The 12,750-nt window shown below is 40.1% G+C and overlaps 1 protein-coding gene across 3 annotated transcripts; it reads left to right on the top strand.

Annotated features, from left to right (window-relative positions):
- Positions 1-37: 37 nt before the first annotated feature.
- CASP3 (caspase 3) lies at positions 38-12,266 on the top strand. Of its 3 annotated transcripts, none has more exons than XM_059471126.1 (9): positions 44-137; positions 2,884-2,982; positions 4,249-4,382; positions 5,462-5,554; positions 6,388-6,512; positions 6,991-7,119; positions 8,975-9,150; positions 9,652-9,769; positions 10,851-12,266. In XM_059471126.1, the coding sequence occupies exons 4-9, from the start codon at positions 5,481-5,483 to the stop codon at positions 11,075-11,077; spliced, it is 849 nt and encodes a 282-aa protein (XP_059327109.1). In that variant the 5' UTR covers positions 44-137; positions 2,884-2,982; positions 4,249-4,382; positions 5,462-5,480; the 3' UTR covers positions 11,078-12,266. The 3 variants fall into 3 exon arrangements, with proteins under 3 accessions (XP_059327110.1, XP_059327109.1, XP_059327111.1); XM_059471128.1 differs by having other exon boundaries at positions 98-137; positions 4,282-4,382; XM_059471127.1 differs by lacking the exon at positions 2,884-2,982 and having other exon boundaries at positions 38-137.
- The last annotated feature ends 484 nt before the right edge of the window (positions 12,267-12,750 follow it).

The following is a 12,750-nucleotide window of genomic DNA, read 5'->3' on the forward strand; positions in this document are numbered from 1 at the left end:
ACCCTTCGCGGGGCGGGGCCAAGGGGCACCGGGCGGGCCGGGCGGCGGCGGCGGGGCTTTTTCCGCGCCGAGCAGCGCTCAGCTAAGCCAGGCTCGGGAAAACGCGGTCGGAGCGCAGCGAGCAGGCGGCGAAGCTGGTGGGTGGCGGCGATGCCGGGGTGCGGGCCGGGTCTGGAGCTCGGGCTGGAGCTGGGGCCGGGATGCGGGCGCGGCGGCGGGGCCGAACAAAGCGGGGGGGGGGTGGGCCAGGCTATGGCTCTCCAGGTCCGCGTGGCCGCCCGCGTCTCTCCCGGAGCAAGTCGGCTGAGGGGAGCAGCGTCTCGCCCGGGGCGGGCCTGGCTGAGAGCGCCGCTCCCCCGGCTGCCCGCGGGGCTCCCGCAGGCCCGGCGATCCGTCGGTCGGTCGGTCTCTCGGTCGGTGGCGGGGGCGGATGAGGGTGAGCCCCGGCCTTGCCCGCGGGCCAGGCAGGAGAGAGTGGCCCGGTGCCAGCCCAGCGCCCGCCGCTTCCCCTGCCCGGGGGCAGAGCTATGGCCTCAGGTGTTAGCTTTGCAGACCTTTACGGTAGCTAGCTTGTAACCTTTCAGCCTGTCTCTGTGGAGAAGTTGTTGAAACAGAGGGCAGAAAGAAGGAAAAGCAAAGCAAGGCGCTGTAATTCCGAACTGCTCTCTGGTGTCCCCATTGACCGGAAGCACGGGGTCGGGAGCTGTATTTGGGTCTTCCAGAGCAAAGCGTGTTAAACCCCGTCTGTCCTGACGGAAAGCGTGCTTGGGGCCCTGGCAGGCACCGTGGCCGACTTTTGACAGCATGGAAAAGGCCCTGCCCGCGGCGGGCTGTGTCCTCTCTGTTCCCTCTGGGCTGGGGGATCGGGCTGGCCATCTGTAGTCCTTTACCCTGTTACTCACAGTTCTTCTTTCAGGTGTCTACTTGCCAGGTGGTAGGTTTAGAACTAGCACACCGTGCCCTTCTTGCTAAGGAACACGATGTGGCTATTGCTTATAGCGGTGGTGATGTGACTTATAGCTACAGGTGAATTAGTAACTCAAGGGTCCCAGCTACACTCAGAGTAATTCAGCTGATTTTACAGCTTCATGCTGGGTTTTGGAAGCTCAGAATGCTGGCCCAGTGTCAGGGCTTTCCGGCAGCTGCATCTAGACCAGAAGCAATGGGAAGAGCGGTCTCAGCCTGCTTCCGTCTGGGGTAGCAGTATTTAGTGGGGGGATAGTGTCACACAGAAAATGTAATGGTATATTTCAAATGTTTTTCGTTTTTTCATATAGTCTGTATCTATATTTTTCTTCTGTTATTAGTCAGATAATTGTTGTTTAGTGTTATAGATTGTAGAGGGGAAATTTTTTAATGTGCATGTCCACATTAGTATCATATGTCTTGTATGCATTCATGTACAAAAAATACTTCTTTGAATGCTTGACATTTTCTTTTCAGTCATGTGATGTAGAAAACTGCTCTTTTCCTTCTTTTCATCTCTTTAGGGAGATGTTTTATATTGCTGATGTCTGTTTTGAACATGTGTTTTAATAGTGCTGTACTCATTGCTTTGTAGCAGCAGATAGATACTAAATATGTGTTGTCTCCATATTTCAGGATCCAGTTGGTAACTAAAGACAGTTTAGTCATTTGCTTTCTCCCATCTCAGAAGCTTTGGTATTATTTTTGGCACTATACCATTCATTTCTGTTGATGAGAATTGAGTCTCATTTCAAATAACTGTTGCTTTAAAAAGAAACCTGGTGGTTCTTATGGCAGTGGTGACACATGATGATATGAATTTATTCTCCTTAGGTCCAGGCAGAATAAGTAAATCCTGGCTGGGATGGAGTAAAAAGTTGTTTTATTTATTGCTTTCTCTTATCAAAAGAAAAGCATTAGAGCAACTGCATGTATGTCGGGAAAATATTTTTGCCATTATTGCTGTACAGAGAGACATTGGTCATTTTTGGTAGCTTACATAGCTTTGGACCTTTTAGAGCCACTTTATTTCTTACTACTTAGTATATGTAAAGATCACTGTAGCATCACCTTTATATTTGCTGTCTCTGTCTCATGGTTTTTGGGTTTTTTTTTAATTGTGTTTTTTTTCAGATACAATATTATAAAATAAGCTTCTTAAAATCTACAGAATATATTTTGCTAGATTATAAAAATGCTGTTGTTCTTTTCAAGAACTTTTTTTTTTTACATTTCCTTACAGTTGAAACCTCATTTTATCTAAGCTTTCAGAGAAAATAATATCAAAGAGCAGAATAAAAATCTGTAATAAATTTTTAAAGCACTGCCGTGATTTCTTCCCCCCCACCAGGATGAGATCATCCTCCGCAGGGAGATGCATGGCATCACTGCATTAGCTAAAGCAAGATGAGGCAATTCTTAGTGGCCTGTCAGCATCAGCACCATCCTCCAGAGAGCATTGCTGTTACCCTGACCGGTGCTTTAGAGCACAGAACACCCTGCTGGCTCAAACACACATTTGAGTGCCGAGCAACAAAAGAGAGATCTTTGTTGGGTGTCTTTTGTTCTTTTAAGAGTGCAGGTGACCTGGTGCCTGAGGGTGCTCAGGAGCTACTGGATATTAAAAGTGAGTTACAGATTCTGTTCTGAAGATAAACCGTGTGCATTTCAAGTACTCAAGGTGTTACAGCCAGTTTTTCTAGACGATCCCTATAGCTTCTGTAAAGTCTCTCAGACAAGCTCCAGTTGTGATGAAGCAGAGTGCTGGAGGCTCTAACACTTCACTGAACAATTGGAACTGTAGGCTGTCAACTAGGCTCCCAGAGGCCTTAGTAAGAAATATTTTTATGATACAGTATTGCAAGTTGTGTTTTAAATTTTTCAAAAATAAACTAATATAGTTTGTTGTAATTGTAGGTTTTGCTAGCTACTTCCAATTTCTTTGTTTCTTTGGTGCTGGATCAAGGACAGCAGTTTGAGAGCTTTAAAATTTAAGGTCGCTAAAGTGTCAACAACGTAAGTCTTATTTTAAGGTCACTTAAATGTTGAATATCTCTCTTAGTGTTTGCATCCTGCCTTAGCATTTATGTTGTGAGAAGCATTCAGTGCTGTCAGGGTTCTGCAGTTTGCTTAGTTAAGGCTGCTGCTGTTCAGCAGTTTGGTTGATGTGAATGAATGCAGGAGAGCCCAATAACCACTCAGCCTCCCTCCAGATTCCAAGGGCTCATCTGTTGGCCAGAGTGTGTTGGCCTTCCCTGTGCTTTGGCTGAGTCTTTCTTTAAGGAGCTCTTGCTGTGTGGCTCATCTGAGAAACAGGAGCTAGCCACAGCTTATGGAGGCACATATTTACTAGTTCACCCTCTCTCCTTCATGGACTTGCAGCCCTGGCACTGCAGAGCTTCACAGTGCCAGGCAGCTGGGATCAGCACCTGGGGTTGAGCAGAAGTTGGTTTCTGTGCTGACATGGCTGCACTGCTGTCTGTGCACCTGCTAGCTGGTTTTGATACTAGAGTTGGCACATGATGCTGTGCTTTTTTATTTGGTTTGGCTGTTTGTTACTGTTGTTAGCCAAAGGACAGATGAAGGAAGTTAATAATTTCCCTATCTCTTATTAATCCCAGCCACACTGAAGGGTGTGGGCTGTGCTCGTGCACCTAGTTCTTCTCCAGGACAAGGAAGAGTATGAGTGGCATCAGAATGGTGGGTCAGTCTGCTTGGATGTTTTCCTACAAATTCTGCTCAGGCTAAGACCTCAGGAAACTGAGACCCAAACCAAAGGATATTGTAGTAGGGATGGTTGAAAAAGTCATAGAAACTCCTGAGGCTGGGCTGTGCTGGAGCAGAACTTTGAAGCATCCTTGTCAATGAGAGGTGTTCTTTTCAATTGCTGGGGATCAGAAGCTCTGCCCTTCAGTTAGAGCTGGGTGCACACACCAGTTGTCACTCTAGACTAGACTTTGCTGGCAGTGCTGATGTTCCCTGCTCTCTAGGGCATAGGGTTGGATCTCTGTCATGCCACAGGTCATAAATATTTGAATTGCCCTTTGGAGTTCCTTGCCTTTTTCTTCCCACAGGGTACTTATAATTAATTAGACTTTGAAGTTAGGATGGATGAATCCAGATCAAGAGGCTAGGCAGTCTAGTTCAGCATTGTAGACTTAGTTCCTTCCCTATGATACTGTCTTTAAAGTAAATATCTAAAATATAATGATAAAGTGTATTTCAGACATTATATTTCTAAAATACTAAGCTTATTTTGTATTTTGGTAATTTGATTTTCAGGAAATTTCCTGTTTCTTGCATTGCATAATACAGTTGTCAAGTCTGGAACAATTTGGTGAAGAAGACTTAATTACATCAGTGTTCTGAAATAATATTCAGAGCAACACAGAAGATCTTTTGACGCCACTAAAAATGTAAGTAAATGTCTTCCTAGAAACAGGTTAAGAATGCAGATTCTACATAACCAAATTACTGCTTCTGGTGCATCAGTAATTGTTGCCACAAAAAGGGCTGTTTATGTTGTACTAACAAGAGTACAGATACAAAGTTGAGATTTAATACAATAATAATAATATCATTATGTAAGGTGGCAAATATAGTTTGCCCCAAAGAACTTAAGCCTTAAATAAGAATCTTCATCATATCTGACCAGCAAATCTTGCTACTTGGTCTGGTTACTCATACTTTCTTATTCACCATAAATATATCTGCTAAAGTAAGTTTTTTTAAAATTCTTGCCTTGTAAGGCCTTGTTTGACCTTCGTGAGGTCTTAGCACTACTAAGCAATTATTACTCTGTCCTATCTGGTGGTTTAAATTTGATTCATAATTGTTTTCTGACACTTGAGTTTAAGGTAACTTTTGGTAATATGTTCCATGAGTATACACAAAGTAACCGTGGAGGAGGTTTAATGCTTTTAAATTGATTTCTGATTTGGTATCCCTTATAATTTATTGGCCTGTATTCTCATAAAAGTAAGTAGCCCACAGCATAGGGGTCATTCCATCAAATGATTTAAGTTATATTGTTGTGGTTTTATTTTACTACCATTACAATTGCCTTCACATACACCAGTTAGAAAGGGATGCAGTGATGTTTCATTTGAAATGGAATGCAGAGAAATTACTCATTTCTCAAACTACTATGACCTAATTTCTAATCTGTGTTAGTCTTTGCACATATCTAATAACTTGTATTGCTTAATTTTTGGTTCTTAATTTCTAATGCATGTGGGGACATTACAATGTTTTAAAGATTGTTTTTTATTTGTTTCTCTCTTACCTTGCTTTTTGTAGATTTTTTGAAAGATTTGGTCATAGGGATCTGCAGACTTTTTCCCAGAGCTCTTTTAGAAGGCAATAATGTTCTTCTTTCAAATATAAAATGTGTAGAGATTACTCAGAAAGCTTTTTTTTTTTTTGCCTACTAATATCCTAGGCTAAAGTTATTCTGTGAACTGTCATAATACTTCTGTTTTCTTGCATTTTCAAGCTGATAATTGAAAGCAATAATGACAGAAATGGGAGATGGACCACATCTGGGGGAAGATCAGGCAGATGCAAAATCTATTCCAGGTTTTAAAGGGTAAGTGAGGTACTTTTGGTTTAAGTCTTCAGTTGAAGTCTGCTCAGCAGCTTATGTCTAAGGGATTATATATGCACAATCAATCCTTGGTATCACTGAGCTAAGGTTTTAAAGTTTAGCATGCTACCAATTACTTACCAAGAAGCTGTTGTGGCAAGGGTGTCTCAGCCTCGCAGAGTAACTGAGAGAGGCATCTCTGCTCCAGGGAGATCCTGGTGTGCAGCCTGCTCTATGTGGAGGAGGAGAAGTGACTTGCAGTCAAACTTGCATATGAGCCATGTTTTGGGATGGTGCATGCTCAGCTAGCCCTTACATGTTGAGGAAGACTTATGGCTCTTAGCCATTGTGTTAGCTGTCTCCCAAAGTCCAGCTTCATCGAGGGGTAGCCATCACGCTGGCAGCTATTGCTTAAGCAGAAAGGAGCACACATCTGCCACATGTCTTTAGATTTGGAATGTGGAAACTCAATGATAATAACTTCTGTTTAGAATTCAGAACAGATTTGCTTTCTCAGAGCTGACCTTTCCTCCAGGTACATAGATTTCAAAATATGGTAGTAAAAAAGCCCAACTGATTTCTTGTTGATACAGTAATCGGCATCCTTAAACTAAGTTTTCATAGTTTTCATATTCTCCTGCACAGAGGCATTACAATTTTAAACACAGTTCTTCCTTGATTCTTTTAATTTCAAACTTGTTGCAAGTTCTGCAGAAGGTTGCTACAAATGCAACCTCATCAGTTCCATTGGGGTTGCTAAAATAGCCTATTGTTGTCATTACTTTGAAAAGAGAGATCAGAAATTAACACCTACATTTTGTCTGGTTTCTCTACAGAAAGAGCCTACCTGCTAGCAAGTCTATGGACTCTGGAATTCTGCCAGACTACAGTTACAGAATGGATTATCCAGAGATGGGGGAATGTGTAATAATAAACAATAAGAACTTCCAGCCACATACCAGTACCACTCACAAGTTTTTTTACTTTTTTCCTTAATTTAGATAAATTTGTGCTGTGTGTTACTCTTCAAAATTAAATATTCAGACCAGTTCTGATTGCACTCTAAAATTAAGTCATGGGTGTGATTAATTTCAGTCCATTCTCCCAAATATGCATAGAGGGAACACATTAAGGTGTAGCAGTAATGAGGAGGAAAACTGATCTGCAGTACAAGTTTCTCTTACCTTTTGTAAATGAAATTCTTATGTCCTTAAATAGGGGAGTAGATATAAAAATAAGATGCAGATAAATCTACAGTAGGTACAGAGGGTGGGAGATGATATGCCCATGTAACAGTGCAATGTTGTCTCTGCTAGAGTGGATCTGGAATAATGGAATATTTCAGACTGATACAGCTATAAACAAGAAAAATGATTTGTCTCAATCAGGCCATGCCATCTATATAATATGAAAAAATAACACATTTCTCTTGTGTATAGGGATGTCATCCCGTTCAGGTACAGATGCAGATGCTGCAAGTATCAGAGAAGTTTTTATGAATTTGAAATACAAAGTAAAGATCAGCAATGATCTTTCATGTGAGAACATTTATAAACTATTGAAAAAGAGTAAGTTATTATATGTTGTGTGTGTGCATTAAGTCAACTACTGTTTCCAAATACATCTCTTGCCCTCACATCTCTTCTTTCTGGGTTCTTTTAGATGCTTTTTCACACCTTCTGGTGATTTATTGCTAAGGATAACATGTACATCATAGTTTCTATGTTTATTCATCTTAGCTGTCTCTCCATCTTTTGTGCCATGACTGTTGTATCCGTATCCTTTCTCATCTTCTAAAGAAGGATGGAAAAAAGGCTGAAACTTAAATGCAGACTGATTTATATTCTGATCCTGGGATCACTGAAGCTCTGTGAGTTGGAAAGAAAGCTGCTAGATTGGGTGGAGGGGTTCTGTGCTTAATGGTGTGGCCCAAAGAGGGGTTCTGATTGAGGGACCAGAACTGCAGGTGTGTAGACTGAATTTTCTTTTGGATAAACAACTCACATTTTGTTTACCTTGTGAAACAAAACACCCTTCTTTCAAGTGAGGGCTTTATACTGCTGTGTCAGTCCTGCTTGCTTTGGACTTGGCTGCATCTAGACCCATACATTAAATGGTATCGGTGCCCTGGAACACAGGCCATTCCAGTTAACTGGTGCAAGGTTCTCTGCCATGACTGGGCCTCATGCCCACTAGTGCTCTCCCACACTGTTCCAGGTCATACTGAAACACTGAAAGTGTTCCAGTGATTATTCCCAACAGCAGTTAGCCTGCAGCAATACTGGTCTCGGGTTTTGTGTTTGGTTTTGTTTGGGGTTTTCTTTGTTTGTTTGTTTTTTAATGAAAGTGTTTGCTAACATTGATGTAGGTCTTTAGTGCCAGTTAGTATTTATGCCAGAAAATGTTCCCAGACATGGTTAATTCATTAGTATTGTTGTAGCTGGTCTGTTGAAAGTAGCTGAAAATGTGACTCTTCTAAATGTAGTGATTGTCCATAATTGTAGAAATGCCTGAGTGTACATCACTTGAGTAAAGTTGAAACAATTAATTTCTTCCAGAACAGAAATTTAGTGTTTTGTTAAGCACAAAACAGTAAGACTTCAGATTTAGAGACTGTTTTTATTTTTCATCTAGAAACTCTTGCATCTTTTTGAGTTACCACTCATAATTTCTTTTGGATCCTTTCTTTTAACCTTGTTTGTATCTTTTCATAAATTTGAAAAAGTCATCTTGGTCCTCAGGTACATTTCCCACAATGTCAGGCAGCAAAAGACATTGGAGAATATAGATTCTCCAATTTGCTATTTGTATACTGCAAGATAAAAAAAGTATAAAACTACAAACACTTTATACCAAGCTTAAATAACTGTAAGTACAAAATTAAGAGGATTCAGAAATCTCTCTAGACCTCAGCACAGGTAAAAAGTGAGAGACAAGTGTAGTGCTAGAACCTGCAGGAGCAGCAGCAGCCATGGTCATGCTACATTTAGTTCCCATGTAATCCAAGTAGTTGAAGCATCCTCAGTTGAAAAGAGAGGAAGGACTTCTCCTTTCTTTCCCAAAACCCAGGGTATTCCATCAGCCCAATCCCAGATCACAAGGCTGACCATAATTGCATGAATGAGCTATATCATTCCAGCTTGGAGACACTGTGGGAATACCCTTTTTGTCTCCTGACTATTCCTGGCCTAGCTCTGTGGCCATGTCTTGCAGTGGGGAGGGTTGGACCTTAATTTGGGGTTTCCTGTGCCCAACCTCCTGAAGTAAAGTAGGCAGGCTTCTTGTGTTCAGAAGTGAAAACTCTTTGGAGGTTTCTAAACATGCTAATTAGTTCTTAAAAACTTCTGTGACCTAGGAAGGATCAAATGCTCCAAATTTTTACAGAGTACAGGAAGTTAAGATAATTCTCTTTTTTATTTCAAGTTTCTGAAGATGATCACAGCAAGCGAAGCAGTTTTGTTTGTGTCTTGCTGAGCCATGGCGACGAAGGATTGATCTATGGTACAGATGGGCCTCTTGAACTGAAAGCACTAACAAGCCTTTTCAGAGGTGACAGGTGCAGAAGCTTAGCAGGAAAACCCAAGCTCTTTTTCATTCAGGTGATGTACAGCTGAACAATGATGATCAAATCAGCCAGATAGTTAAAAAAAAAAAACATTTCCCACTAATTATTAGTGCAAAAAGTTAATCCTTTCTAAAATAGATTTAAATGTAATTACTTTCAGAGTAAGATTCTCTTCAGATCTAAAGTGGGACAATTTTCCCTGTTAGGTAGGCTGTATTTATAACAGCTGGCATTGTGTTGATTCTATGTATTAAATAAAATATTAGGTAATATTTTAATGAGTTTTTGAGTGCACTTTTGAATGAATACTCAAATTGTGTGTTGATTTAAATATATGTTAGTTATCTTCTGAGTCTGTCTAATGGAAATGTGACACATAAATTCTTGTTATTTTTGCAGTTTTTTAATCATGATATAATTTTTAAAACACAAAATATCATTGTTTTTATAATGATCACTGCCTTTACTTTTCTATTTTAACATTATTTTACTTTTCTATTTTAACATTTTTTCCATTCTTCTTTCTACCAAATAGGCTTGTAGAGGGACAGAATTAGATGCTGGTATTGAGACAGACAGTGGATCAGAAGAAACAATGTGTCAGAAAATACCTGTAGAGGCAGACTTCCTGTATGCCTACTCTACAGCTCCAGGTGAGGCACTGTATCCATGTCAGCCTGTACTCATGCTGTAAATTACAGCTTGGATTGGCACCCAGCCAGTGGGTGAATTCACTTGTGTGCAATGTCCTTTGGTCACTTTGGGTCAGCTGTCCTATTGTGTCCCCTCACAGGCTCTTGCCCAGTCCCAGCCCCTCGGTGGGGGAATGCTGGGGAGGCTGTGCTGCTCCCAAATGTGCTGATAACAGCCCAAGGCACTGGGGTGTTATCAGCACATTTCCAGCTGCCAGTGCAGAGCACAGCGCTGTGAGGGCAGCTGTAGGAAAATGAACTCTTCCTCTTCAGCCAGACCAAATACAGTCCTTCATGGAAATAAATATTTACTTCCCTCAATCACTTTTTTAGTTTGACTTGATTTCTTGTTGAAGTAGTTACTATTCTCAGTTCCTACAAAACCCTTACCAAACCCTGAATATATCCTTCTCACTAGCAAACCCTCAAATGTTCGTCTGCTGGAAATTCAGTTAATTGGAGTTGTGCAAACAATTTACAGCAAGAGGAAAAGATATTATTCTCAGAGAACAAAATAATCAGATGTGCAGAAGTGGATGATAAGTACCAGCATATTACTTGTCTATTGACTGTATTTGTATTGCATCCTTAAGCAAAATTGGTAGTGGCAGAGCCCTTCATATGTCCTATTTCCACTTAGCAGAGGTAGGTTCAGTCTTTAATTCTGCACATATTTATGAAATTAATGACACTGAAACCCATTTTCCATCTGTACTGTCACCTCTTTGTATTTGTGTACCCCATGAAAAGTAGTAAGTGATTAATGACTAAGATTGATGATCACAGCAGAAGATAACTTTCCTGACTTTTGATTTTCTTCCTACTTAAGGTTTTCTTAGATTATAAAAGATGACAGGATTAGAAAAAAAAAATCAATTGGAATTTGTGGAGATTATAAAATCTAAATGTTGTTGGTTGGTGGATTTGAGTTATTTAAAATATTGGTTGCCATTGGAAACAATGCCTTGTTCTCCTAATTGCTGACCTGTCCTGTATCAAAGGCTGCTCCCTCTCATCACTTTGACGTTGCTCTCTTCCCCAGGCTATTACTCCTGGAGGAATGCAGTTCAAGGCTCGTGGTTTATTCAGTCACTGTGTGAAATGCTGAAGAAACATGCAGGGAAACTTGAACTCATGCAGATTTTAACTCGTGTCAATCGCAAAGTGGCAGAGTATGAGTCCTGCTCAACTCAACAGGATTTTAATGCAAAGAAACAGATTCCATGTATTGTCTCTATGCTCACCAAAGAATTTTATTTCCCTTCCTAAAATAATTTTTCAGTTCATGCTATTTATCTGCATTTTATATGCAATATTAGTACAAAATACCACTTTTAAATCTGAATAACTGTTCACTACTGTGTGTGGCACAATGAAGTGTCTCAAAGTTAGATATATGTCTGTTGTTAGAGATAAAACATAGTATCTATGGCTGTGTAGAAATGCAAAGCTCTTTAGCTTGCATTAAGTAGCTGAAGCAGATTTGAAAGTAGTGCTCTGAGTATTGCAGAAAATGAGGAAAGGGAGACTGAAGAAAGATCAGATCGTTTATTGGAGCAATTTGGTGCTACATTTCACTTTGCCGAAGGGGCACAGAAAATAAACAGCTCTTGTAAATAGTTTGGTTTCAAATCTTACCAAGAAGATTCAGAATGTCATTGCTGGTAATATGATGGTGGTGTCATCACACATTTCTTCTTAACTCAAGTTCTTAAAGTTTAGGTTAGTTTATAACCTAAACTATTTTTACACTTTTGGGCATAAACTGTGGAAAACAGCCATTTCATATTTTTGCATACAATTACGAAGCATGTCTAGAAGTACAGTCAGTTTTTCCTGATAATTTGTGATAATTTACTAACTTTGTGTATGGAATATTAGATAAAACAATTATATCAACATGGAAGCTGTTTCAAAATAAATTTTGTATTCTGACCTTGAAGCTGAGGGCCCAAGGGACCAGTCTTCCAAAATGTCTTTTTCTGCAGCTCTCTAAGGGTGAGCTGTTGGGGCATCTTTGGGGCTATAAGAACTAGTGCAGAAGGAAGTCTGCATTCTGAGCAGTCTGCTTTCCTCTAGTTAGCCTTAAATGAGAATGGGTTGGCTCTGTGTATGTCACATGTAATCTGTGTGAAAACCTAGATTTGTGGTACTGGAGAAATTTCACTTTATAATGGTAATTCCATGTGTTAACAAATAGTAAATTTATATCTCTTGACTCTGAATTTTATGAGACAGACTTTTACAAAATTCCAAAACATTTTTGCTGGTATTTCAACTTGTAGCAGTCTTTTTAAGATCAGTGGAAGACAAAATATGGAATTATTATAGGTGCTTGAAACAAGACTTGAAACCCTTTTAAAATTCTGTAGCAAAAACAATGCTGGAAAATTGATGTCCACTTCAAGAGGCATTTTGTATGTGTTTTTTTTAATTAAATACTGTTTCCTGGATTGTATCATGCTTTTCTATGTGTGTTATTTGTTTAGGATTGATGGCTTTTGCAGTTTAATTTTAACTTTAATTCTTTCCTTTCCTCAAATTACTATTGTCCTTTTTCTCCCTCATTGGCCTTATCACCCAAAATTGAAAAGAATCCCCTTTCAAGCATTGTATGCCATTGTACAGCCAGGTGTTAGAGCAGTGACTTGAGACACGGGAAATGCAGGTTCAAAAGGGATGCAGAGGAGGCAATTTTAAATGCTGTAGATGAGTTCCTTGATGACTGCCTGCTGGATAGGAGCAATTCTCTCTCTCATAGAAATGTTCTGTGAGAGATGGTAGGTCTATTTTAACTCCTTGAAATTTCACTTCTGGGCAGATTCTTGCCCGTGCTCCTGTTACAACATTAAATAGGCCTCCTCATAGGTTATGAATTACAACAAGCATTTGCAAGGTTTTATGTTGTAAATAACTGACAGGACTTCTCTTAATCTGCTTCA

Source organism: Ammospiza nelsoni, chromosome 4, assembly GCF_027579445.1.
Source record: "Ammospiza nelsoni isolate bAmmNel1 chromosome 4, bAmmNel1.pri, whole genome shotgun sequence".
NCBI classification, from domain to species: domain Eukaryota; kingdom Metazoa; phylum Chordata; class Aves; order Passeriformes; family Passerellidae; genus Ammospiza; species Ammospiza nelsoni.

Bases quoted from the DNA above. Each gene is read 5' to 3' on its own strand.
- CASP3 (XM_059471127.1), top strand. From the start codon at position 5,481: ATGACAGAAATGGGAGATGGACCACATCTGGGGGAAGATCAGGCAGAT. The intron at 5,555-6,387 runs GTAAGTGAGGTA...GTTTCTCTACAG, and splicing joins TCTATTCCAGGTTTTAAAGG to AAAGAGCCTACCTGCTAGCA. The intron at 9,151-9,651 runs GTGATGTACAGC...TCTACCAAATAG, and splicing joins CCAAGCTCTTTTTCATTCAG to GCTTGTAGAGGGACAGAATT.